Below are 26,488 nucleotides of genomic sequence, written 5' to 3'. Positions count from 1 at the left end.
GTTACTCTTTGCCATGTAGTGAAGAAGAACACGAAGGGGTCATCCCAAAGGACAAGCTCATCACTCTGTGTAAATACGATCCTATCCTGAAATGGATGAGAAGCTGTGATCACATTCTGTATCAGGCCCTGGTGGAGATCCTCATCCCTGACGTGCTGAGGCCGGTGCCTGGTAAGTATGTTGTGAAGTCATCAGAACGGCATGGGGAGCCCTGACTCTTGCCCAACTTTCTTCTTTCTTTCTTTCTTTCTTTTTTTTTAACTGTTTCACTCCATATTGTGCAGTAGAAATAGATGGTTCACTGAGGTTGGCTACCACTTGCCATAAAGGCTAGTGTGAACGGGTTTTATTTTGTATTCAAGCTTGTATGTTATGGCAACAGTCATCTCCTCTATATGGAATGATTCCCATTTGAGCATTGTATCTTGGCTCCTGGATGCCTAGATGTGTTTTTCCATCTTTTAAAAATTCAGTTAATCACATTATCACAGCCTCAGGCTTTGGCCAGGAACCAAGTTGGAAAATGTAGGCTTAATACACAGAATGTATTTAAGCATAATTAATTTGTGCTGATTGCTTCCTTAGAGATGTGTGTCTTTCTGTTGTCACATCATTCTGGCCCATACTGCACATTATGGATTTTTTTCTCTCTCTGTGTATATTGACACTGGTTTGGGAGATTAGCACAGGATGCAGAGGCTTTTACCCCCAAGGCCCCGATTCAACTATCGCTGAAAGCAATGAGAGTGAAGCACATGCTTTTGTGCTTCGCTGGATCAATCCCTCATTCACTAGCTCAGACTCTGTCCAGGCGAATAGTGACCGAAAGGTACTGCCAGCCTGTGTCTCCTTGGTGAGCTAATGGCATCAGTGCAGTCCCTAGTGGCAGAAAACCACCACTGTGTGCCCTTCTGTTGGCAGGAGAGGAAGGATGGTCTGGAGGCTTGTGTCCTAAGCTGAGACTCGGGAAACATGAGTTCAGCTCCCAGCTTTGCCACAGGCTTCCTGTGTGACCTTGGGAAAGTCACTTGAAGCCAGCTTTTTAAAGGTATTTAGGTGACTAATTCCCATTGAAATGAGCATGAGTTAAATACCTTTTGGGCCTTTTGTCTCTCTGTGCCTCAGTCCCCCTTCTGTAAAATGGGGATAATAGGACTTCCCTACCTCTGAGTGCGGTGAGGATAAATACACAAATCATTGTGAGATGCTCAAATACTACCATAGTGGGGGCCAGGTAAGTACTTCGTGTTCAGTTTTAATGGAAGAGGCAAGGACCGAGTGGGTGATAAATGGCCCCTGTATATGTCAGGATTGTTATCTAGGTGGCATGGAGAAAACTCTTGCTGTCACTGCCTGGCCTTGTCCGGGAATGAACAAGAAGGTTTGCTTCTTTAGAACTGCCAGGCCTTCCTCTTTCACAACATTACATTTATTGAAAATGAAAACTTGTTTTTTAAATGCCTCTTCCCTGTTTGTGATTTCTGTTGTTCACCACAAACCCAGCAAAAATATATTAAAAAAAGTTTTTTTGCTATTGTGACCTAGTAAATAAAAAGGAACAAGTTAAACTTATTTTGATGCATAAACAACCAAAAAGCCACTTTAAAAATGTAGCTTTTTACATTGGAGACAAGGCTCAATGTTTGCAAACCTGGGTACACAAAGTTGGACTCTGATCTCCATATTTAGGCAACTAAATAAACGTGACTTAGCTTTAAGGTGACCAGATGTCCCGATTTTATAGGGACAGTCCTGATTTTTGGGTCTTTTTCTTATATAGGCTCTTATTACCCCCCACCCCGTCCCGATTTTTTACGTTTGCTGTCTGGTCATCCTACCTAGTTTTCGGAGATGCTGAGAATCTGCAGCTTCCATTCACTTCACATCTCTGAACACTGGGCTGCTTTTGTTTAGTTGCCTCAATATGGATTTAACAGCCTGCCTTCAGGCACCCAGCTTTGAAAGTGTTAGCCAAGTAAAAGCTTGACTCCACAAGTACCTATAGCACAGATTAATTGTCCTTATTGGTCTATTCTGGACAGAGAATGGACTCTGATGCTGGGCCTTATTGCTAATTACTATACTATACATGTGCATATCAAACAAAAAAAGATTCACAGAATCCAAGGCCAGAAGGCATCCTCCTTGTCTGACCTCCTGTATAAGACAGGCCATGGAACTTACCCAAAATAATTCATGGTTGAACTAGAGCATATCTTTTTTAAAAAAATTATCCCATCTTGTTTTAAAAAGGCAAATGATAGCTTCAGTGCTGCGAACTTCTGGTTGTCTGTGATTTTCATATCCTGGCCCACACATGCACGTGAACATTATTATTATAGATGCCAGTAGTCTTAGAAAAGTTTCGTATATGCCTCAAATAATAAGAGAGAACTATTTAATTTGTTGGATAAAAATCACAGCCCGATGAATATATTTCAGTCTCCGGTTTTTTTGCAAGACCCCAATGGACTGCATTCATCTGATTAATCTGTAACTGCACTAGGCTCCCATGGTACAATTTCTGATCCAATAGCTATTATCTTGATTTAGTATCTCCCAGAGTAGTTCTAGGCTGACAGGTTTCATTAAAGAAATTTGGAAAAGCCTCTCTAACTATCCTGATTTCTCTCTTGCAGGCACCTTGACGCAAGCCATCCGCAATTTTGCAAAGAGTTTGGAAGGATGGCTGATGAATGCAATGAGCGATTTCCCCCCGCAGGTGGTCCAGACAAAGGTAAATAGCGGGAGTTTGTTACACACAGGGGGAAGTGTTTTGTTACAGTTTTGTGCAGTGGTTCCAAGCCACTGGTATTTCAGGCTTTGGTGACTGGCCTTCTGGGCCCACCTTAACGACATGGCTCTGCTGGGCCTTGTTACACCATCACTGCTCAGTTGGCCAGTTGGGCATACTCCATGCTCAACTCAGCAGAATAAACAGGCAGTGTTGAGCCGGAATAGCAAGATGTGGGACGAGGTCCATGTCATGTTATCATGGACACCCAGATGGGGCGATATCTCCTCATGGGATGTATGGTCACAGCCACTTCATCTCATGAGGCATGTATGCTGGGGCCTGGATTTGCTATATCTAACTCCAGGCTTCAAATATAGTACTCAACAGCGATGATTAATTGTTCAGACCCTGAGTTCGTCAAGCCCTTACTGCACCCTGTAGTTGCAGGTAAATCAGTGTGCAATTAGGCATCTGCAGTGGATTGATGCTCTTCTGGAGAGAGAACTGGAATGCCGGTAGTGATTGAGGAGCATTGGCAGGCCTTGTTTAACTGCATTGTCTCCTCTATTGGTCAGTTCTGCCAGCCTTTGATTTACATAAACACTAAATTGTCCAAGCTGATAAACATGGTCAAAGCTGCTAATTTTCCCCTCCAGTCATATGTTTCTATAACACTCCGCGGCTGCTTACGAGGAGCCAAGGGTTCCACTCTGGCAACTCATTTAGACAAATGAAGTGACAGGATTTCCTTGGAGGATCACAGAAATGTAGGGATGGAAGGGACCTCGAGAGGTCATAAAGTCCAGCTCCTGTGCTGAGACGGCATCGACTATATCATGTCTACTCCTTCTCCTCTATCCATTAGGCCAGTACCCTTTCAAAGACGAAAATTAGGTTGATAGGAGGTGGCAGTGAGCTAATAACAGTGAAGCATGCTAGCAAAGATTTATAAGTAGCAGCATCAAGAGAAGAGTGTTGTGCCTTTATGCAGTAGCCAAGAGTGGCTTTGTGCGTATGTCCTAAGCGTTTTGAAAGGTGTGTGTGTGTAATCTGGCCCTGTGGTGGGTGTACCTTTTACAGGTTGGAGTAGTGAGTGCCTTTGCACAGACGTTACGGAGATACACTTCCCTGAACCATCTGGCTCAGGCAGCTCGCGCTGTGCTCCAGAACACCTCCCAGATAAACCAGATGCTCAGCGACCTCAATCGAGTGGACTTCGCCAATGTGCAGGTGACTTTTTGATGTTTCGGTTGAGGCCATGGGTTGTGGTGCAGGGATTCTTAAACTACAATGGCCTGCAGAAATCTGGCTGGCTAGTGCTAGCTCCGCCTTATTTCCAGCTACCAGATTGCACCGCAAGACGTTGAAGCCTACATTAAATGCTTTCCCAGGATTGCTTTTTTAGGAAAGCAGTTGCGATAGGTGCCAAAGGGATGTCAGACAGTGGTGAGTAGGAAAGGAGGTGTCCCCAAGACAATCACTTTATAAAATGGGGCTCATGCTATGGACACGTTTGAGAAGCCTGGATTTTAGTGCTTTGGGCAGGGGACTGGGAGTCTCCTGAGTCTCAATCCTCAAGCCTCAACCTTTCTGTGCTTCCATTTCCCACCCAATGAAAGGGGGATGCTAGTACTGACCTGCACCATATGGTGGGCTCAGAGGCTTATTAATGTTGAAAAACCACTTTGATATCAGTTGGGGAAAGGGTTAATGAGTGGAATTTTCAGAAGTGCCTGTGTGATTTAGGAGTATAGGTCCCTTTGAAAACCTACAGGACTTGTGCTCCTAAATCTCATAAATGCTTTTGAAAATCTCACCCAGGACTAAAGAGTTAGGTGCCCAAATCCCATTTAACTCAGTGGCAGTTTAGAACATAAGAACGGCCATACTGAGTCAGACAAAAGGTCCATCTAGCCCAGTGTCCTGTCTTCTGACAGTGGCCAATGCCAGGTGCTTCAAAGGGAATGAACAGAACAGGTGATCATCAAGTGATCCATCCCCTGTTGCCCATTCCCAGCTTCTGGCAAACAGAGGCTAGAGACACCATCCCTGTCCATCCTGGCTAATAGCCATTGATAGACCTATCCTCCATGAATTTATCTAGCTCTTTTTTAATCCTGTTATAGCTTTGTCCTTCACATCTGGCGGAGTTCCACAGATTGACTGTGCATTGTGTGAAGAAATACTTCCTTTTCTTTGTTATAAACGAGCTGCCTATTAGCACCTAACGAAGCATCTTTTGAAAATCTCAGATGTTGCTAGTACATACAGAAGTTCTAGTCATGGAGTACCATGAGCCAGAATGTTATTCTGCGACTTGGAGCTTTTCCTTTGCCAGATATAAGAGTCAGGATGCCATGAGGTGGAATGACCAGCAGTTTTGCTCAGGCATGTAAATATTGATTTCTTATTTTCCTCTTGTGCTCTTGGTAGGAGCAAGCCTCCTGGGTGTGCCAGTGTGAAGAAGGCATGGTGCAGAAGCTGGAGCAGGATTTCAAACTCACATTACAGCAGCAGAGCTCCCTCGATCAGTGGGCCAGTTGGCTGGATAATGTTGTCACCCAGGTTCTAAAGCACCATGAGGACAGCCCCAGCTTCCCCAAGGCAGCTAGGCAGTTCCTGCTGAAGTGGTCCTTCTATAGGTATAGCTCTTTTTTTTTTTTATCCTGGAAGTGTATATATACCTGCTTGGGACATCTAAATACCTTGCTGCTAATTTGTATTTTGTCCATCTGCAGGCCAGACTTCAAAAAGAAAAGCCGTCCAAGGTCATTATCCCAAAACCTGGCTGCTGAAAGTTAGGGTCCTAAATCACTCTACCCTGGCATGAATGACTACACGAGTGTTTAGGGCAATGGAAAATCAGGCCCTGATTCTCTGTCTTAGTTCCCCATCTGTGAATTGGGGATAATAATCCAAATCTCTTTTTGCTAGGGAGTTTGTGAGGCTAAATTAACTAATGTTCCTAAAATGCTTTGAGATTTTGGGTGAAAGGAAGAATTTAACGATCGCGTATTAGGTACTGCATAGTATGACTCAGCATTTCCCATGATTCTTCCCACTCTAGAATTCACACCAGCCAATCTGTGGTTCTAAAATGTGTCCAAAATGTTTTGTTTTCTGACCGTTCTCTAGCTCTATGGTGATCCGTGACCTCACCTTGCGCAGTGCTGCCAGCTTTGGTTCCTTTCACCTGATTCGCCTGCTCTACGATGAATACATGTTTTATCTGGTAGAGCATCGTGTTGCCCAGGCAACAGGGGAGACACCAATTGCTGTCATGGGAGAGGTGAGCACTATTTATGCCCTAGTAACAGAACCCAAACTGAGCAGTCATTAAAGGGACACCACCCACACAAGCTACACTATGCTCTGAACATGTTGTGTCAGCCACTTTTTCTGAAGGATTCACTAGTTTTTGGCACCTGACGTGAGACACCCTGACCTTTCAGTTTCTTCCTATTGCATTACTAGGAGTTGTGAATGCTCAGCACCTCTGAACATCACACACAAATTGGCTCAAGTTGGGTGCCAGAATATGGAAGCACCCATTGAGGGAGTGTGTCTAAGACATCCCTGCAAGTTACATACCCAAATTCCATTGACTTTTAATGGACTGGAGCGCCTAGCTCCTCTAGCCCCTCAAAAACCTCAACCTCTGTGCACAGTCAACCACTTCCTCTCTTTGGGTTTTTGAGGGAAAAGCATTTTTACAAGTCACAACACTTAGTCATAAACCTCCAAAGATTTGGCAGTGGGCCCCAGACACAGGTGCTACACCTAAAGCCACTTCCAAATCACTTTTTAAACCGACTTGATCTCAGATTGATCGTGTCCCCTTAAGGCTTGCTGTCCACATAGAAAATATTCAATAAGAAAGTTTCCTTGCTAGCATTAACATACTAGATTAAAACAAATACATTTAAAAATCTAATTTGCTCTTGGCGTTTATACCATTTGTTATTCTTTCCTTTTCCTGCAACTGACACAGTGAAACTAGACAAATCAAGTTTCACCATCTGTTAAGTTAGTTTTACTTTTTGATTCTGACCCATTAGCCCAGTGCTTAATTTTGTTAGGTCCTCAGCACTGCAGCAGATTGTTTAAATACACAAAAACTTGTTTTAATTAAAAAAGAATTTTAAAACAGTATGGAATTATTTCTATTTATACTTTTAACAAGCCCTAATTGTGGGCTTAACTGTTTGACAGTTTGATTTTTCTTCTTTAGACTCTTGTAAATCTTTGTATGCGCCATAAACTTTAGAAAAGGAGAAGGATTCTTCATAGCATAAGAGAACTAATCCCATATTTTCATGTACATCTCAGTATTTTATTGCTGTTGCTAATTTATGTTCCTACTACAGCTTTGGTTTTCATGGTCTTACCCAGCAGCTCAGCTGGTGCCTCTATTATTATAAAGTTCTAAGGCACTGCAAGGAGTCAGAGAGAAGTATTTATCATTCCGGGTGACTTACTAAAATAATAGAGGCGAGCAAAGTAACTAATGCAGCTGACTTAAAGTTGCTCTTTAAAGGCTGTCTAAGCCCTGGCCTACACTAGGGGGGGATTGATCTAAGTTATGCAACTTCAGCTACATGAATAACGTAGCTGAAGTCAACGTACTTAGATCAACTTACTGTGGTGTCTTCACCGTGGCGAGTCGACTGCTGCCACTCCCCTGTCAACTCTGCCTGCGCCTCTCACCGAGCTGAAGTATGGGAGTCGACGGGAGAGCGCTCAGGAGTCAATTTATCGCATCTAGACTAGACACAATAAATCTATCCTCACTGGCTCGTTTGCTGCCTGCTGATCCCGTGGGTAGTGAAAACATACCCTAAGTTTAAGGTCCTGTAAGATAGAAGTTTGGGCCTCACAGCTAGATACGTTCTTTAAAAAGGGATGCTGTCTTTGGCAAGGACCAAGCGGTTATCCAATCTAGGATACCCTATCCTGCTGGAGCAAATTCACTGGAGATAAAAACTAGTCATGTCCGGTGTCTCAGTGACCTAGAGGAGTGGCAATAGGAGATGGAGCCTTTCACCTCTGACACCAGTGCTTTGAATCTCACTTAGGTACGTTCGTCCCTGCCCTCTCCCAGCTGTGCAGTGTTGACAATGTTCCTAGCAGACAGTTGTCCACATTGCCAGCACCTCAGCTGGCACTAATCGGCCCGCTTAATAGATACATCCGAAGAGACGACAAGCATTGAATGGGCCATGGAGGCTGAACCGTCCTTTCTGCCCTAGTCAGCTGCTGTAGCTCAGCGGGCGTGGTGCCCTTGACCAACACTGACTCTCAGCAGCTCTCTTTGTCCAGTAGGTGGCACTGTGGCCATTCCAGCAGAAGAGCATCTTTTAAACGAAAGAAATTGCATTGCCCACAGCTGTCCGATCCACAGATGTAGAGTAACAATAAAAACTCGAAAGAGGCAAATCTGTTTTGCTTGTTTGTGATAGAGCAGTTTTACTGACTGAGATCTACAGATGAAGAGCGCCATAAGAGGTCTAGCTATTATTAGCTATTACTGGTGCTCATGGGAACTACAATAATACAAATAATAATATTATAATGCTCTGGGTATTACATTTTAAAAAAAACAACAAAATTTAGGTCCAAGTCTGTGATAGTGATGTCTGCTCATGATTTCAGAAATGGATATGCAAGTTTCTCCTCTTACTTTAAAAGAGTCAATTTCTGCCTCTTGAGCTGTGTATGGGGCTTTGTGAATGCTGGATACAAGTTTGCTCATTGACTTAAATGGGAGCTGTGATGGGTTCCCCCCGGGTTGCCACCTGGAACTGGGGTACCACTGAGCCCCCTGACCCACCACCCTGTGAGGCTGTGACAAGCTGCACACATGTTCCCAGACTCACACTTTCCGCAGTGCACAGGTAGGGACACACCTAGCTGCGGTAACATGCAGTCAAGCTTGCAGAACAGCCCCTGCATGGGAAGGGTATACAGCTAGGGCCCTTCCCAGCTTCTCAGGCGCACACCCGCTCTGAAGGGTAAAGCCAAAATTATACCATCTTGCACTGCACCGAGAACTGTACAGCATCAGCACATAAAATTCTCCCTCTCCCTCAATGTGGAGTAGGGTGGCCAGTCAGTAGAGGTGAAAAACTAGGACGGGGGTTGGAGGTAATAGGAGCCTATATAAGAAAAAGACCAAAAAATCGGGACATCTGGTCACCCTAATGTGGAGGGAGATATGTAACAACTTTTTGCCCCACATTATGATTTCCACATGCGGGTTTTAGACCAAACAGAAACAAGGTGATTAACTACACAAGATAGATTTGATGTGACTCTTAAGGGGTAGCAAACAGGTCACAGCAGGTTATCTCGCATATAAACAAAAATGCAGTCTAAGCGTAATATACTAGAGATTGGAGATGAGTAGCAAATTCTCACCCTAAGGGATGAGTTAAACCGGTTGCAGGGATTCTTAAAGGGCACGCTGCACTTGCTTGCAGCTTCAAACCTCAGCTATTTCTTTCACAGGCTAGAAATCCCTGTAGCCTGGGTCCAGCCCTTCCCCCTAGTTCAGTCTCTGTTCCTCAGGTGTTTACAGGAGTCTCTTTGGGTGGGAAGTCAGTGAAGAACCATGATGATGTCATTGCCCTGTCTTAAATAGCTTTTGCATATGGTGGGAACCCTTTCTCTCCAAGCTTGGTTCCCATGCCTTTCAGTGGCAGAACACTGGTATTCTAAGATAGAGTGCAGTACCAGGTGATCTGGTCGCATGCCCCTGTACTGGCATAGCTACATGACTAGCCCCTGTACATGACTAGAAGGCTGTTTGTAGCATCCTCAGGAAGGCTCCCTGGTGGGAGATTAGCTTCTTCTAAGACCTATTGTTCTCCCTAATGGCCCTTCCCAGCCAGCCATCCAGACTGATTGCATTCTGCCTAGTGGGCATACCCCAGGTATAAACACATTTGTAATAGATGCATAAACAGTATTCCTAACTTCAGATACTAAAATGATACATGCATACAAATAGAATAACCATATTCAGTGAATGATAATATTTTCCATGATTTCTCACATGACCTATCTTGCATTAAATACATTGTAGTTAGGCCGTAACCATATCACAGTGATATTACTGTGAAGAACACCAGGCATAATGCCACAGGAGCTATACACACTCATTCATACGAGGCAACCAGGGCCAGATTAAGATTGAGGGGCCTAAATATGAATGACATATTGCAAAAAAAATTGAAGTCATCAAACATTTCTCTACATAAACATTTAACATATTTATTTATGTAAAATGAACAAGTTTATTCTACTCTCATGACACTCAGTTCTTCAAACAGATACTTCTGAGTAAGAGATAGCATGAGGGATGCTATGCTGGGCCTCCTTCCTCCTAGAGAGTGGAGTGCTTATCTGTCTGAGGATGAACACTGCAACATTCCCCATCCCGCTCATCTCTTTCCACCTTGTACTTATACTCTCAGCTCTCCGCTGGCACAGTGCAAAGCCAAGCCCTGCAGGTGTTTCCCCCAAGCTATGGCCTCTACCCCCCACACCCCATCTCACTCTCACTGCAGTCGGGGAGGCAGCCAGCTTTGGTCATGTAAAAGAAAACCACTCCGGTTTAAAATCCAGTGAAGCAGAGGAAGTAGTAGTGGGAAAATGACATTGGGTGGCATTGTATTTTAGGCTGTCTTGCTCTGAAAGCTGCCTCCCAGTGTTGCACTGGCTGAGGACAATGAATTACTGTTTTCACATTGAACCCAAATATTATTTGTGGGATGAAACCCAGTTTGTGTTGTTAATCTCTAGTGATTGACCACATCAGGCCATTCTGTCACCAAGCTCTGCCACACAGGGCTTCCCAGGGGGTGGGGTGGGGGCAAGTGGGGCAGTTTGCCCCAGGCCCTGGAGGGGCCCCCACAAGAATATAGTATTCTATGGTATTGCAACTTTTTTTTAATGGAAGGGGCCCCCAAAATTGCTTTGCCCCAGGCCTCCTGAATCCTCTGGGCCGCCCTGCTGAATAGAATCAGAGAACTGGAAGGGATCTCGAGAGATCATCTAGTCCAGTCCCCTGCACTCGTGGCAGGATGAACTATTATCTATTCTAGAATGTAAGAGCAGCAGCTGTGATGTGAGTTTTGTTGTTTTGTTTTTTTTAACATGAGTTCTGTGTGCACCAATCCCCTATGGTTTGCATTTGTTTGTTTTTAAAAGTTCTGTAAGAAAAACGTAACAGCTGGAAATGACGCAGATCTTTAGATGGCTGCCCAGTCATGATATTTCGCACTTGTGTACTATGTTAGCTCTTCGGAATCACTGTACAAACATTAAACAAACGATGTAAAGCTGTGCAGCTTTTGAATGACTTGGAGTTGACAAAACAGAGCTATTCCCTGTTGTGTTCTCAGCCCCTCTGAACAAAAAGACTTCATTGAAAATCAGCATCTTAAAAGAACCGTTAAAGATCTTTCAAAAAAATAGTCCAACCAAGGCTGCTGTAATGACACCCTTGTTACATCAGGTCTGGTGTTTAAGGCTGGTGTAGAATGAAGGGAGAGCTTCCTTTTTCCACAGCATGTGTAAATCAAGCAGTCCTTGCTTATTTTTTTTCCCTTCAAGTGCTCAGAGTTTAGGGGAGGAAAGTGAATGAGATTCTGCTTATACCAGGTGTGAGAGAGCAGAAGGGACCAAAATCTATTCTTGTGCGAGAATCTGTTCTCCTTGAAGTCAGTGAGGCCACGTCCACACTACAGAGTAAAATCGAAATTAATAAAATCGAAATTATTAAAACCGGTTTTATAAAATTGATTTTATGCATCCACACTAGGGCACATTAATTCGGTGGTGTGCGTCCATGGTCCTAGGCTACCATCGATTTCCGGAGTGGTGCACTCTGGGTAGCTCAGTAAAAGAATGGGACCAATAACTTCGATTTCTGTCCACACTAACCCTAAATCGATATAGTAATATCGATTTTAGGGTTACTCCTCTCGTTGAGCAGGAGTACAGAAATCGATTTTAAGACCCCTTAAAATCGATTTTAAGTGCCTTGTAGTGTGGACGGGTACAGCGTTAAATCGATTTAACGCTGTAGTGTGGACCAGGCCTAAGACTACACGGGTGTGGCAATCAGCAGGTCTGTGTTCTCATTCCCTTCTCAACTCACACGCATTCCATCTTTACCCAACATTTCCCAGTTGGGAAAGAAGCTAGGTTGAGCTGAGGCAGAAAAATGAAGACTGACTTCAGGTTTATTTAGCTTAAAGTGTTTGGAATGAAACTCAGAAGAAATCAAATGTGAGGTACTTTTCTGGTGGATTGAACTGCTAGAGAACCAGCAAATGGACAGAACCTGCCTTTAGCCTATTCAGCCAGTCTTTCTATCATAGCCTGCTGAGAAGTGGATTCAGTGCCGTAACAAGGGCGTGGCGAGTGAGCACGCAAAGTGGAGGGGTGCAGCTCTACCGCAGTCGGCGCCGCTTCAGCAGCAGCTCTACCGATGCCACTTTTTCGGTGGCAATTCGGCAGCAGGTCCCTGAGTCCCTCTTGGAGGGAAAGACCTGCCGCTGAATTGCCGCTGCCACTTCATTCATTCTTCGGTGACAATTCGGCTGTGGGTCCTTCTCTCCAACAGGGACTCAAGGACCCGCTGCCGAAGAGCCTGGAGCTGGCCCTTGCCTCGGGCACAAAAATTCCTTGTTATGGCTCTGAGTGGATTTAAAATCCTTGAGAGAGAGAGAGGGGAGGGAGAAACCTACAATTCTGTGTGTTAAGCATCATCCAGTGCTTTTGCAACCCCTTAAAAGCACAAAGATACGTTGGCCTGTGGAACTAGGCTGAGCAGAAAGAACGTGGTTACCCTGTGCATCTCAGTACAGAATAATACATCAAAGAAAAAAATTGAAAGTCTTTGATTTTTAGTACAGTTCAATACGGTATTGAACACAGGGCATCATAACTCTGAAGTCCCTCGATGGGAGGTGCTGGTATCCAAATGGGATGTTGTGTTTTTCCTGAAAAGGGGGTGGAAATTCATTCCTTATATGTGGGAGGGGCAGTAGTTCTGACTGGTACTGGATAGAGTGTGTGCAGGTTCTGTGCAAGCTTCCCACCCTACCGCTCTGGTACTGTCTCTTCCCCCCGCCACCCCCATGCCCTGCCGCACCACAGGGACTCACGAGTTGTCCAGAAATGGGACCCAGCACGCATAGAAATGGACGATGATGGACACTAGGACCCAGGAGGCAGCATTCTGGAGCTGTCTGCCAGCCTCAGCCCAGGAGTGGGACAGAGGGAGCCTCTTCCCTCTAGGGTGACCAGATGTCCCAATTTTATAGGGACAGTCCTGATTTTTGGGTCTTCTCTTATATAGGCTCCTAATACTCCTCACCCCTGTCCTGATTTTTCACACTTGCTGTCTGGTCACCCGGCTTCCTCCCTGACAGCTAAGCAGAGCTCTGGAGGGATCAGGGGGCAATGCCCACTCAAACTACACCCATGGCTGGCACAGGTTCCTGTGGTAACTGGATTTTTAGTGTCCAGTCACCAGTGTTAACAGGATCCCTGACAACGTGTTCCTGCAGCGCAGGGAGATGCAGCAGGCTGGCTGCTGGCTGAGCGCCTTCCAAGCCGCAGGTGGCTGCTTTGCCTTTCCTGCTGGCAGGAGCACTCCAGCAGGGCTGTGTGAATAAGATCTCCCACCCCTCACCCGGCCGCACCCCCTATCTGACCAGTAGGACCTAAAAATAGGAGAGCCTAAGGCTATAGCCATATTAGTCTAATGGTTAATCTGGCCCTGGAGGCAATATCTGCCCTGAAAGGTCTTGGGCAGCTCAAGTCCCTGACTGCTCAGCACCACCTTCTGTGCTGCTTGGGAATTAGCTGCCAAGATTTGGAACTTCTGTTAAGTTCTTGAAATCAGCTATTAATTAAAATTGTTTTGAAACAGCTGACAGATGAGCACTGTCTGTGCATCCAGGGGACTCTTTAAACCTCACTCATCCAAATTGTTTTCTCTTTCAGTTCAGTGACCTTGCATCCATGTCCTCAACACTGCTGGATAAAGGTATCTGCCAGCTCTATTCTTCTCTTTCTCCTCTAGAGGTAGCTCCTTTAAGTCAATATTGAGATTCATTTGTTGTGGGGCGGGGAAGCTTGTGATCTGGAGACACGGTCAGTTTCCAGGGTGCCATCTCAGGAGAAATAAAGTTACTTGAAAATACTAAAAAAGAGTAAATGAAAACTTGGCGCAAGCCACCTCTGTCCTCTGGTTTAACTGAATTGCACCTGTCTATCCCCCAAAAATGCTGATGCTGGGAATTGTCATCCACAGATGACATTAGCGACCTTGGAGGCGAGGCAGACGCAGATTCCCGAAGTGTCGGCGAGCCACTAGTGAAGCGTGAACGTAGCGACCCTGGCTACTCACTGCAAGAAATCTAGGACGGGGACTTGGGTTTCTCCAGCCAGATTAAATGTCTGAAGACTTTTGGGACCCAGGTTTGAAAGTCAAGCCTGAATTGCCTAGTATTCGGCAATATTAGTGCCTCTTAGTTTATCTTAATGTTTACTTCTGTTCGAGGAAGGGTTTAAGGCTGTGTGAGCATGTGTAAAGGATGCAGCGGTTTGCGAAGAGGGTAGCAATTTGCCCGTACAGGAAGAGCCGATTGGAAGCCTGCTTTCTCCATCTTTCTACATGTAAAAGGAGCACAATTGGTAGGTGAAGGTTCAAGAAAAATCCATGAAGGACAATGCCTTTGTGGTTGACAATGAATTGAACTCCTTGGCCTTGGGATGCTCCCAGGACTGGTTGCTTGAGCCCTGTTCACTTGATCAAGTTGCTTTGGAGTAGAGGGGGTCAGATTAGGGGTTAAGGGGACTTCTGTTTCAGGGGGCAGGGTTTGGGTTTCTTCTCTGCTTTTTCAGACTTCACTGTGATATGGAAATTGCACCAGTCAATGCCCGAGAAGAACTCTCCTATGCCCTTTTGGGATGGGGCGTCCAGCCTGGCCGCTCACACTGTGGGATTACAGCACAACCTTCTCTTGTACCTACCTGGAGAGAAGGGCCCTGTGCTGTGTCTGTCTGACCCGTGCAGGGTGGTGTGTAGTGTGTAGTTTGGGCTTTGCATGACACAGCTTTCCTACCCGATCCTCTGTTACTTGCTGTGTATTGCTGCTTTTAGTCCATGGCTGATTCTGTGACCGCTCTGTAAATGGTTCAGAACTCGGACTCTCACGGGAGCGTCTGGGACCCTTTCTGTCTGATTTGAGATACCAAAGGACTTGGAGGAAACAGCAGCTGGTCACACCATTTGGTCTTTGCCCTCCATGCTCTAATGCGAACAGTGACTGGAGGGAGAGAACAAAAGGAATAAGGTAGGCACATCCTCACCGGGACATTTCAGCGCAAGGCAGATTTAGGCCCAGAGCTTCAGCACCTGTTAAAATGTTTGAGTCAGATCTGCCATGCTGCCAAAATGTTGAATGTAGGGTTTGGGGGTGGGAGGGCAGCTAACCCAGGGCACAGGCCTGGGGCATGAGCATGGGTGCTGGGGTTACATTGCAGTGCCTTAGGGAGGACTGGCACACCTGCTTTCCTCTGCCGTTCCAGTTTAAACTGGTACAGTAGTGCCTGTCGCTCGGAATACGAGGTCTGAAAACAGTAAATTAACCAGTTTCCATGTAGCATTCGTGAGCAAATTGTGGGGCACTTGGGCCAGGTTCATGCTCCACCCTCACAGTGGCAACTCCTAGCCGTATATCATTTACCACTGCAGATCATGCTCATTGCTGTGACCGAACACTGAACATGTGTGGCTTAGAGACCTCTGTCCCAATGTGTTTATGTACACTGCTATGTCCTGTAGGGTTCATATTATGTCATTACTTACGCGGTGTGAAAAGGGACAAAATTCCAGCATCAAACCAAACTAAAGAAAAAAAAAAAGTGCAAATCTTTGTGAATAAATGCGGTGTCATAACTAGCTTTTATTATTTCTGATTTATGAGTATTTACTGTGAGCTTTCCCCAAACTCTTGTGTGTATTTGCATATCAAAGTATAATCTATCCACCATATAATACTCATTAATTCCAAAAGGTACTAACAGTGTAGTAGCAATTTTTTTTAAAGGGTGAGAGCTAAGGGAAAGGAGGCTAGTGGCAGATCTTCCTACACTGGGCTATAGTACAGTTGCCCATGTGAGGGTGCTGTGTCTATATAAATGTCACAAACTCAGGGAGAGATAGGGGAAAGTATGACTTATTTGCCATTCTTTACAAATTTAGTTCTGCAGTGTCTAGTGTCCTAGCCCCCTCAGATGCAACCCGCACAGTCTTACGTTCCCTTGCTCCTGAAGAATTTGATGTTAATTGCAGCTGTTGTTCTTTGCAGCTTGTAGCCACTGACTGCATCAGATGTCTGCTTGCCACATAAGTGCAAACGGGAATACAGATGAGGCAGGCCAGCTATTTTGATAGCTGCCCAAACTGGCCATGCACAAAAATCCCAGTTTAAAAAAAAAAGAACAGTAATAACAACGCATTGAGCACTCAGACCTATACAAGAACAAATTCTTATGGCCCCAGTTCCTTCTTTATCTGCCCAAACCCTACTGCCGTTGGCTGCTGCCGTAGCCGCTCAAGAGGGCAAGCGTGGGATCCACCGAGGCTGTCAGCTTAAAGCAAACCTTTTCAGGCTTAGCCTTTGGCATGTGATTTTTTTTTTTTTTTTGGCATGACCCAGCTGCTGATTTGCTGTTGGAGTTATCTGCTTGGGCTATGGCGTTCTGTGCTGGGGTGTCTGCCATGAGAGAAGAGGATAGGACCACACAGGGAGTTGGCACCTCAGAGCCTTAATTACAGCAAATGCCTTATGACACCCTCCCCCCCCAGACTTTAATCATTGTCACGGGATGGATGGGAAGGGCGGGTGAAGAGACACTGAAGACATGACAGTCCACTGCCTGGAACATATTCTCCTCCAACTACCATATAAACATGGTTCACAGAGGCAGGTGGTGGAGGGAAGAGAGGGGCCTTTGTACCTATATCAAACTCTTTTTCTATAGCCTCCCATGTGGCATTGATACAGCAGCAGGGCTTTGGCCCTGTCCAGGGAAACTTTCCCTCCACATGACTCTGAAAAACAATAGAGAACACATGCTAAAAAGTTAGTGATTCTGTACTGGCCACATGACCAGGGTGCACTGAATGCTCAGGTCCATTTCACGCCTGCTGTCCAACAAACGTACTCCCAAGTTGCTACTGTGCTGGCCAAATAATGAACACTCTCAGTGAAATGTCCTGTGCCCGAGGCTTCTGCATCATCTCAGATGCTGAGGGAATAAACATCTACCCACCTAAGTCCTGCTGCTGTCATCATGGGAACTCCCATTGAGCTTAACCCCTACTCATCCATAGCCGATGGAGACAGAGCAGAGGGGAGCAGCTGGCTGGGCCTCAGCAGCCCTTTCACATCGCCATCAACCTGCCCTTTGGTGGCGACACAGCCCCTAGCATGCAGCTGCGGGATGGGAAGGCTGAGAAGTTTCCTGGACCATGTGTTGTGGGCCCTGTTTCTAAACCCTTTGTGTAACACCCTAGACCACAGATGCTGATTTGCTCACTTCCAGTAGTTTCTACAGAATACAGACGTGCTGGCTGTGACTTAATTCTCTTTTATTTGGCAGCTGCTGAAATATGTAGATGAGCTGTTATTAACGATTAAAGTCTCAGAAAAGGCCAAATTTGGGTGTGTGTAATTTTTTCCCTTCCACAAGGAAAAAGGTGAAAGTTCAAAACAAAAAGGCTTACACTTTGAATTCCTGAGAAACAAATGAAGCAGCTAGTCTGACAATGTGCACAAGTAACTTGATGAGGGAAGGCCCAGGGAGCAGGGGCAGGTTAGCCAGAAGGAGTCACAGCGTCTATTCCTTGCTCTTATTACTCACCAGCTCAGTGACCAGCATCAAGTTACGTCTTTCTCTCTGCTTCTGTTTCTCTTCGTCTATTTGCAGTACAAGCTTTTGTAGTATGGAGGGGCTGTAGCCCCAAATGTGCACGCTGCTCCGCACCACGCTTGGTTAGAGCTTCCAGCTGCAACTGTCATAATTAGGGCCCTGCCAAACTCCCAGTCATGAAAAACACAGCACGGACTGTGAAATCTGGTCTCCCCCCGTGAAATCTGGTCTTTTGGGTGCTTTTACCCTATACTATGTAGATTTCATGGGGGAGACCAGCATTTCTCAAATTATGGGTCCTGACCCAAAAGGGAGTTGCAGGGGAGTCAAGTTATTTTAGGGGTGGGGGGTCGCAGTATTTCCACCCTTACTTCTGCACTGCTGGCTTCAGAGCTGGGCAGCCGGAGAGCGGCGGCTACTGACTGAGGGCCCATCTCTGCAGGGAGCAGCGCAGCAGTGAGGGTGGCAATACCATACCAGGCCATTCTTACTTCTGCACTGCTGCTGGCAGCAGCTCTGCCTTCAGAGCTGGGCTCCCAGCCAGAAGCAGTTGCTGCTCTCCAGCTGCCCAGCTCTGAAAGCAGCGCCACCACCAGCAGCAGCGCAGAAGTCAGGGTAGCAGTACCGCAGCCCCCGCCGCTACAATAACCTTACGGCCCCACCCCACTCAACTCCTTTTTGGGTTGGGACCCCTACAATTACAACACTGTGAAATTTCAGATTTAAATACTGAAATCATGAAATTTATGATTTTTTAAATCCTATGACTGAAATTGACCAAAATGGACCCTGAATTTGTTAAGGCCCTAGTCCTAATGAATGGTATTTTCAGAGCACTGCTCACCAGCCCCCTCTTCAGGCCACTCAAATTCCATCACTCTAATGAAGTCAGACTCTGACTTTAAAAAGCACCAAAAGTCAGAAGCCGGGTCTGCCTTCCAGCTTGAGGTCCAAGGCTTGACCTAGAGAGGAGAAGAGCATCCTCTTCTCAGACCAAACTGCCTTAGACGTGCAGCAGCTGGGCCCATGAAACACTTAGGGGTTGGAAAAGCTGGAGCTGTGCAACGCTGGGATTGCGTACCGAGTTAGCGAAGGACAAACAGCTAGAATTTCAAAATGCCACTTCCTTCCTTTGAGGCCTTCCTGCTGGTTCCCCATCAGGTTGTTCTCATTCTCATGCTTCAGGGAAGCCTCACGGCATTTCACCCTCCCCACCGCGAGAATTTAAATCTTATTTTACAGAGAAAGGCGCCATGGTGGCTTTTTTCGATCAGCCAAATGCCTCTTTGAGGGCTGGAGCCTGTAGCTGTCCCTTGTAACCGGCGCTTCTCAAGTGGTTGATTAGGAAGTTGCTCCTAAGTTACCCTGGTTTTAACGATTGCATGAATGTTCCTTGTTCACCCTGCCCAGCCACAAGCAGCGTAGGTTGCAGCAGCGCCAAAGGTCATTTTCAGCTGGAGCCCACGGCTGTGAAATGCATCCCCAGGAAAGACCGTGGCCCTTACGCTTCATGCTCGGCGCTAAGGCTTGAACTGCAAGGCCTTCCACATGTTGTGGCCGAATCTCAGCGTCTCAAGAAGAGCTGAGTCGCGGGAGAGGGAGAAGAGAATGTACTGGCCTTGTACTGAAGTCGGTGTCACGTGGCCCCATTGCTGTTACAATTTACAGCAGTGAGGAACCTGTGACCTTCAGGAACCTCAGCTTGCTGCGGGGTGTGACCAGTTGCTGCAGATGCTTCCTACCGCAGAAGAGCTAAATCAGAGTATTGGGAAAGTCCTACTTACAAGCATGCAACGTGCTATGCAAATCTCCCAGAAGTGTGGCTGCGGACTAGGCCAGGGAATTGGTTTGTATCACTGAAAATCCATTCAGCGTTGTCCAGGGTAGCAGCTCTCAAATCCCATCTCTCTCTGGCACTTCTCACTTGTTCCTGGTTTCCTGCTGCAGGCCATCAGGTCTCCACTCACACTGCACAACAAGCAGCTTCCAGTCTGGCATTTCCGTGCTTGGTTCTGAAATCTTCATATTCTTTGAAAATAGTTTGCGTGTGCAAACGGTACTAAATCTGTGCTGCCATTCTCAAAGCATTCGGCACACAAACTGCTGTGGCCTCACAGCCTCATTACCCCCTTCTTATACAGATGGGGAAACTGAGTCACAGAGAGAGGGAACTTGCTCAAGTACGCGGCAGAGCTGAGAATAGATCTCAGGTCTCTGCGTTCTATTCCCAGCGCTGCCACTGGCCTGGTAGGTGACCTTGGGCAAGTCACTTTGCCTCAGTTTCCCCCTCTGTAAAATTGAGATACTGATTTCTTGTGTAAGCCACTTTATCACTATGAGCCAGGGATCACCACCACCGTAAAACACACATGCAAACTGGGGACTCTGATTCTGACAGGACGTAGGGGCAAAGCTGAAGAGATCTGGCTCGGCACTTTCCCTCATTTCCTCCTCCAACTCTCTCTCTCTCTTTTTTTTTAATTAGACTCCCTTTGTCTCTTATTTGGAAAAGAAAAACCAAACTAAAGTGCAGCTGTAAAAAACCAGAGGTGAGGAAGGAAAACCAGGCATACATAGAGGCCTGGATATACTAAGGGACCTTGGTGGTGCAACACCTAATTTTCAAGCACCTAGCCATGCAGAGGAATCCACAAATCCTGGGTTAGGCGCCTGGGCTGCCCATTCAATACATGGGGAGAGAGGGCTTACCCCAGGCTCAGAGTTATCAGGGGGGACTCCTCCTGCACTGGTTCTTTGGTGCAGAATCAGGAGTGCTCAGAAACCAGCACCTGTTCATATTCTCCTCTGGCACTAGTTTACTCCTGACACCATATCACATGCACCTTGTACACACTTGGTTTCAGGGCTGCCTCTAGCAGGTCAGATTTCTGCATCACATATGGACTTCCAGCAGATCGAGGGACGTGATCATTCCCCTCTATTCGGCATGGGTGAGGCCTCAGCTGGAGTACTGAGTCCAGTTTTGGGCCCCACACTACAAGGAGGACATGGAAAAATTGGAAAGAGTCCAGTGGAGGGCAACAAAAATGATTAGGGGGCTGTAGCACATGACTTATGAGAAGAGGCTGAGGGACCTGAGACTGTTTAGTCTGCAGAAGAGAAGAATGAGGGGGGATTTGATAGCTGCTTTCAACTATCTGATGGGGGGTTCCAAAGAGGATGGAGCTCGTCTGTTCTCCGTGGTGGCAGGTGACAGAACAAGGAGTAATGGTCTCAAGTTGCAGTGGGGGAGGTCTAGGTTGGATATTAGGAAACACTTTTTCACTAGGAGGGTGGTGAACTACTGAAATGGGTTCCCTAGGGAGGTGGTGGAATCTCTTTCCTTAGAGGTTTTTAAGGTCAGGCTTGACAAAGCCCTGGCTGGGATGATTTCATTGGGGATTGGCCCTGCTTTGAGCACGGGGTTGGACTAGACACCTCCTGAGGTCCCTTCCAACCCTGAGATTCTATCACTGGCTTTAGAGCTGCCTTCACAGAGAGATCACACCAGCCGTGTTCACTACAAGATCGTTGATGAACTGCCAAGTAGGGCTGAGATTAGCTTCAATAAGCGTTACACACACGGTATCACTGAGTGACTGAACCCTATAATACAGTTTAGCCTTCCATTACACCTACCTACACCTGCTCTGTGCCCAAAGGTAGAAAACGTAGGATTCTAGAGGGATTTTTAGAGCAAAAGTTTAGATGCCAAGTTAATTTAGGTGCCTTCAAGGTTAGGCCACAGCTAAGCAGGGGTTTTGTGGATCTCAGCGGTGCCTAGACTTAGGAGCTAAGCACCTAAGTTCTTGTGTGGATCTGGGCAAAAATACCCTTTGGAAAATGGGACTGGACAACCTGTGGCTTCTGCCAAGCCACCTGCAAAGGTGAGTCCTCAGCACCCTCTACTGGGTGTTTGGCCAGCAGGAGATTAACAGGCTCAGGAGGAGCCCAGTGGCATTCTGGGACTCTGCGTCATTGGCCACAATGAACAAGATTTTCCCAGTCAGAGGAAGCTTGGATGGTGAGAGTGTCCGCTGGCTTTTCACAGATGTAGTGGAAAGGTTTGTTGCACTTGTCATCATTCCAGTTACGCGGCAAGGGGGTATCATTTGTCAGAGATGCACAGTCCTCATTCTGATGGTCATCTGGCTGGGGATAGTACCAAAATCTGGAGAGAAAAAAACCCCCAAAACATGGAAGTGTCAGCACCAGCATTTTAGAAACCAACAATGCAGATTTCTCTGCATTTCAGCTCTCCTTCCTGTGATGGGCCTTCCCCCCATGCAGCACCCACTCAGTTTGCTGTTTAAAAAAAAAAAAAAAAGCTAATCAAATAGTTTTGGTTGAAATTTTTAATGGAAGTAACTTTGGATTTTGCAGCTAGCCCTGGTGTCAGCCCAGCTGGCGTTTGGCTCAGGAGCAGCTGTGTCCTGGCTGGTGCCCACAGCACAGGAAGGATGTGGATTAACTGGAGAAGGATCAGAGAATGATGAAAGAATTAGAAAACCTGCCCTATCCTGATAAGCTATAGACCGAGCTCCTAGAGTCTAACAAAGAAAAGTTTGCAGGGTGACTTGATCAGTTGATAAATACCTAGGTGGCCAATATTTGATAATGGGCTCTTCAAAGTAGCCAGCAGAGGTAGAACACAATCAAACAGCAGGAGGCTGAAGCTAAGCAAATGCAGATTGGAAATAAGGCATATGTTTTATCAGTGAGGGTAATTAACCACTGGAACAATTTACCATGGGTCATGGTGGGTTCTCCATCACTGACCATTTTTAAAATCAAGATTGGAGGTCTTTCTAAAAGATCTGCTCTTCTTCAAACAGGAATTGTCCTGGGGCAGTTCTCTGGCTGGCCTGTGTTAAACAGGAGGTCAGACTAGATGATCTGGTGGGGAGAGGGCAGGAGGAAGAGTGGGGAGCACGTTATCCTGTTTGTCCCCTCTCAGTGCAGCTGTTGAATCAATGCACGCTCTCACCTGTTCCCGTCCAGCGTTTCTTACAGAGCTGCTGCACAGCTGAGTGGGGAGATGTTTAGCGAGTGTCCTCCAGCCAGAGCACACTGTGGAGGACCCTGCTGTATTACTTACTTCGCTTGGTTTAAGTCAGTGCCATCCACCCACTTCCACAAGCCTTCTTCGGCCACATCTGTCAGGCCAATCCAATAACACAACTGCCTTTGCCACTGGCTGAGAAAGACCTGGAGAAGGTTACAGACAGCGCCTCATCAGAGATGCTTCAATGTTTCTACTAAGAAGCTCCACTCTGCTCTCAACCACAAATCGCACCAGGCCGCTGAACTGATAAAAAAAGAGCCCTTTCCCAAAAGCATCCCCTGCAGCAGGGGAAGGGATCCCAGCTGTCCCTGTTAATCTAGGAAAGAAGGGGTCCTTCACTGTGGTACGTCTGCCCTCTGCTTTTCATTCCCAGAGATTTTAGTCCTGTTTTAGTTAATTAGTTGTTCTGTGATCCCTGGCATCCCATAAATCAGAACTGGCTCCTCTGTTGCAGTGGGTCTTAAACTGGGGGTCAAGAACAGGTGTCAGGGGGTCATGACCACCCTGCCCTTCCCATGTCTGTCAACCAGGGAAAGGGCATGATCTTGGGTGTCCCTAGTATGGACAAGTTCAAGACTTTCACCAGCAAAGTCGTCCAGAGGCCTCAGTTCTGGTGAGAGTGTCTGCTGCCTGGCCTGGTGCTCAAATGTGGCATTCCCCCACCTACCCCGTGGGGCCTGAACTGGTAGCCATTGTTAGAGGCCACCCCAGAGTGCTCTGACCAGAGGGGGCCCACAGAACAGAGCTGGAGGAGTCCAGCTTAGCCCTTCCTTCAGCACTAGAGCCATGTGAAAAATTCAGCTAGAATTTGGGACCCGCAGGAAAAGCTCCTCCCCCGGCACATCAGTCTGGGTCAACAGACCGATGGGGCTCTAGGCTGCTATTCCTCAGGCATGCCCTCAACCCCTTGGGGCCATTCAGTGCCTTCAGGAGGTGGGTCTGCAGTGCCTTGACCACTACCCACTCACAAGGCAGAATGGCCAGGTAGCAACCCATGCATTCACCCCCTAGCCTGGAAGGAGATTGAGACAGGAAGTGGTTTAAGCCCTTGCCCCTCAGAGGCACGGGGGAGGGAACAATCTTGCCCCAGGTGAAGCAGCTCCTGCACAGAAGTGGCTGCGGCATGTGCTCTTAAGCCCTGCTTCAGTAGCTAAGGAACCCGCAAATCCTGTGCTAAGGGTCATGGGACAGCCCAGGTGGAAATGCCTTGGGCCAGGGCCATTGACTTGGGGTTCCTCAGCACTTCCTCAAATGTCAGGCCCACGGTGGGCTTGCAAAAGGAGGCATTAAAAAAAAACAACAAAACAAAAAAAACCCCACAATTGCCCTAGGAGGGTCCATGCTAATAAGTGGCTCGTGTTACCTGTTCCTCCACATCATTAATGATCACTAGATCAGCCTGTTCCCTCTGGCAGCCGCTCCTGCTGTCATTCCATGATAACTTATTTGGAGAAAAGTAGTAGCATTGTCCTTTGTTTGAAACCCATTGGCCGGGGCACAAGGAACAGCTGATGTCTGAGGAGGGAGGAGAGGGAAATTGAGCACAGTTTGGATCAGAACCAGGGGCTGCGTAAGAACAACCAGCACCTAAACTAGGCTGTTTTGCCCCTCCCACTGGCTGGGTAGCTGCCATCTCGGCTCCAGACCTTTGCCCAAGACAGCAGGAGAGAGGGACCTTTGCAGCTCAAGGGGGCAGCACTGCACCTGCCCTTTCCTTAAGGCCCATCCAGACAGGCGGGCGTTCGGAGCTGCGATAGGAACTTGGACTCCTGGGTTCTCTGCCAGCCCCGCCACCGTAAGAGCCACTTCCCGGCTCAGGGCTTTAGTTTCACTCTCTGTGAACTGGGGACAATGGCACCGTACTCACTGAGGGCCTCTGAGGTGTTGGAGGACGGGGACTCCAAGGCGCAGATGTGTGTGTGTAACGTCCACTGCAGTAACTGGGAGTATCTCCCTTCCACTTGCTCCATTTTGCCCTTGGCTTGCTTGGATTCCTCTAGAAGCTGTGTGTTGCCAGCCAGGAGCCGGGAATCTAGCAGAGGGAGAAGACACCACGTTTGAGTGGGGCGGCCCCTTCCCAAAGGCAGTCTACTTCGGCATCGGTCTCAGCACTGATATGAAAGCTAGGCCAATTGTGGCCTCGCTCAACAGCCTCTCCTGGCCTTTAAGCAGGAGGCTGAAAGGTCTGTGTGAACAGCGTGGAGAGTCAGGCTGCCAGAATGGACCTGCTTCTGAGCCCTAGCCTTGACACCGGCCATCTGATTTTTCTGTGGCATTAAACTATTCTCTTTAGGTTGATCTAACTGACCCCTCCAGCCTTTGGGATTTGAGGTGCTCATCACGCCAGGCACAGATTGGTAGCCCACAGTAGAAGCCAGTTACACTTGAGGAGAGTCATTCAGGATGAAACTGGGGAGGTGAAGGAGATGCTAAGGGAAAAGGATGCATAGCAATCCTATGAAGGTTAAGATCTCTGATCTAGGGCTTGGGGGCAGAGATCTTCCTAGGGAAGGAGGTTCACCTAGACTAGAGGGACCATACTTTGCAAGTCAAAAAGTATTGTCGAACTATTTCACCACCGAAAAGTTGTTACCACATGACACACGTTGAGTCACCCCTGCCAACTTTGGACACAATAGCTTCCTGGGTACACTGCTCAGAGGCAAGGATGTCCTGCTATCCACTAGCTGACTGTTGGGAACAAATTTATTTCATAAAATAGTGAACCAGAGGAGTGTTTCAAGGGGGGCGGGAAGGCTCAGCAGGCTCAGGATGTCTGAACACACTTCAGTGGGGGAAAGCATTGTTCTTTCCATTTAACAGGACAGGGGGAAAAAAACAAAACCCACACACAAAAACCCACAACCGTCATCCTTTACATCAAAAATACTTACATAGGATACTCAGGGAAATTAGCGCCACCAGGAACAGCACACAGAGAATCACCATTATTGCTAGCTGAACCCACAGAGATGTCTTCTGGGCAGGGGGCTTTGATTCTGGGCGTACAGAGAGAAAGGAAAGCAAAAAAACCCCCCACATCGGTGCGTGTCTGGTACAGATCCTACGCGGTATCCGCAGCAGAAGAAAGTCATAGGCCAGATCCTCAGCTAGCACAACTCCTCCAGCGGCATACGTTAATTTACACCAGCTGGTCCTTAGCATTCATAAATAGCTACAGCATCCAGTGTCCTGATGTGACAGGTCAGGCTTGGGAGGCCCGAAGAGAATGTCTTATCTGAGCTTATTATTAAGTGTTAGGTAGCATCTAGAGACACCCTCTCCCCCGAGCCCTGGCCCCCAGTGTGCTAGGTGCTGCACATACACATTGTGAGAGGCAGTCTCTGGCCTGAAGAGCTTCCAATCTAAATAGCCAAAGAGAGGCAAGGGAAACTGAAGCAAGAGCAGCAAAGGCACTTGACTAAGATCATCCAGCAGGACAGTGGCAGACCCGGGAATAGAGCCCTGTCTCTTGGGTCCCAAACCAACGATTCATCCACTGGGCCATGCTGTCTCTATGTAACATAACACATGGGGATGCTGATATTCCAAGCCCCTCCCCGGGGCTCCTACCTGAGAAGCACCTGTCAGAGTCTCCCTGTGGCTGAATGTTACCTGCTTTCTTCACATCTGTTTGCTGCAATCTGGGAGGAAATTTCAGATCCGCATAGGTGACCTCATCTTCCTGACTCATCTTTCCTTTTCCCCACAGATCTGGGTTTCAGCTT

At 47.1% G+C, this 26,488-nt stretch overlaps 2 protein-coding genes across 10 annotated transcripts in view; one reads left to right on the top strand and one right to left on the bottom strand.

Annotated features, from left to right (window-relative positions):
• The window catches only part of RFX2 (regulatory factor X2), a 99,722-nt gene extending 81,504 nt beyond the window's left edge, over nt 1–18,218 (top strand). For all 8 annotated transcript variants that reach the window (XM_030540584.1, XM_030540591.1, XM_030540589.1 and 5 more), the window contains 7 exons: nt 20–171; nt 2,640–2,737; nt 3,818–3,967; nt 5,171–5,379; nt 5,873–6,026; nt 13,757–13,799; nt 14,067–18,218. In XM_030540584.1, the coding sequence (XP_030396444.1) occupies nt 20–171; nt 2,640–2,737; nt 3,818–3,967; nt 5,171–5,379; nt 5,873–6,026; nt 13,757–13,799; nt 14,067–14,176 (916 nt within the window). In that variant the 3' untranslated portion in view covers nt 14,177–18,218. The remainder of the gene's footprint in view (nt 1–19; nt 172–2,639; nt 2,738–3,817; nt 3,968–5,170; nt 5,380–5,872; nt 6,027–13,756; nt 13,800–14,066) is intronic.
• A 2,872-nt stretch (nt 18,219–21,090) lies between these two features.
• LOC115638774 (CD209 antigen-like protein E) lies at nt 21,091–26,468 on the bottom strand. 2 transcript variants are annotated; one of them, XM_030540755.1, is made up of 6 exons: nt 26,376–26,468; nt 25,655–25,759; nt 24,628–24,792; nt 24,124–24,275; nt 22,794–22,903; nt 21,091–21,866 (listed from the first exon to the last, which is right to left on the bottom strand). In XM_030540755.1, exons 1-6 carry the CDS (start codon nt 26,452–26,454, stop codon nt 21,671–21,673), a joined length of 807 nt encoding a protein of 268 aa, XP_030396615.1. In that variant the 5' UTR covers nt 26,455–26,468; the 3' UTR covers nt 21,091–21,670. The 2 variants fall into 2 exon arrangements, with proteins under 2 accessions (XP_030396615.1, XP_030396616.1); XM_030540756.1 differs by lacking the exon at nt 21,091–21,866 and adding an exon at nt 22,051–22,166.
• Between the last annotated feature and the right edge of the window lie 20 nt (nt 26,469–26,488).

The sequence above is a fragment of the Gopherus evgoodei genome, chromosome 22 (assembly GCF_007399415.2).
Source record: "Gopherus evgoodei ecotype Sinaloan lineage chromosome 22, rGopEvg1_v1.p, whole genome shotgun sequence".
Lineage (NCBI taxonomy): Eukaryota > Metazoa > Chordata > Testudines > Testudinidae > Gopherus > Gopherus evgoodei.
The sequence above is the reverse complement of the archived record's forward strand: the minus strand, read 5'-3'. Positions and strand labels throughout refer to the sequence as shown.

Bases quoted from the DNA above. Each gene is read 5' to 3' on its own strand.
- LOC115638774 (XM_030540755.1), bottom strand. From the start codon at position 26,454: ATGAGTCAGGAAGATGAGGTCACCTATGCGGATCTGAAATTTCCTCCC. The intron at 24,276-24,627 runs GTGAGTACGGTG...CTCCCTCCTCAG, and splicing joins CAACACCTCAGAGGCCCTCA to ACATCAGCTGTTCCTTGTGC. The intron at 22,904-24,123 runs GTAACACGAGCC...AACCTTCTCCAG, and splicing joins TTAATGATGTGGAGGAACAG to GTCTTTCTCAGCCAGTGGCA.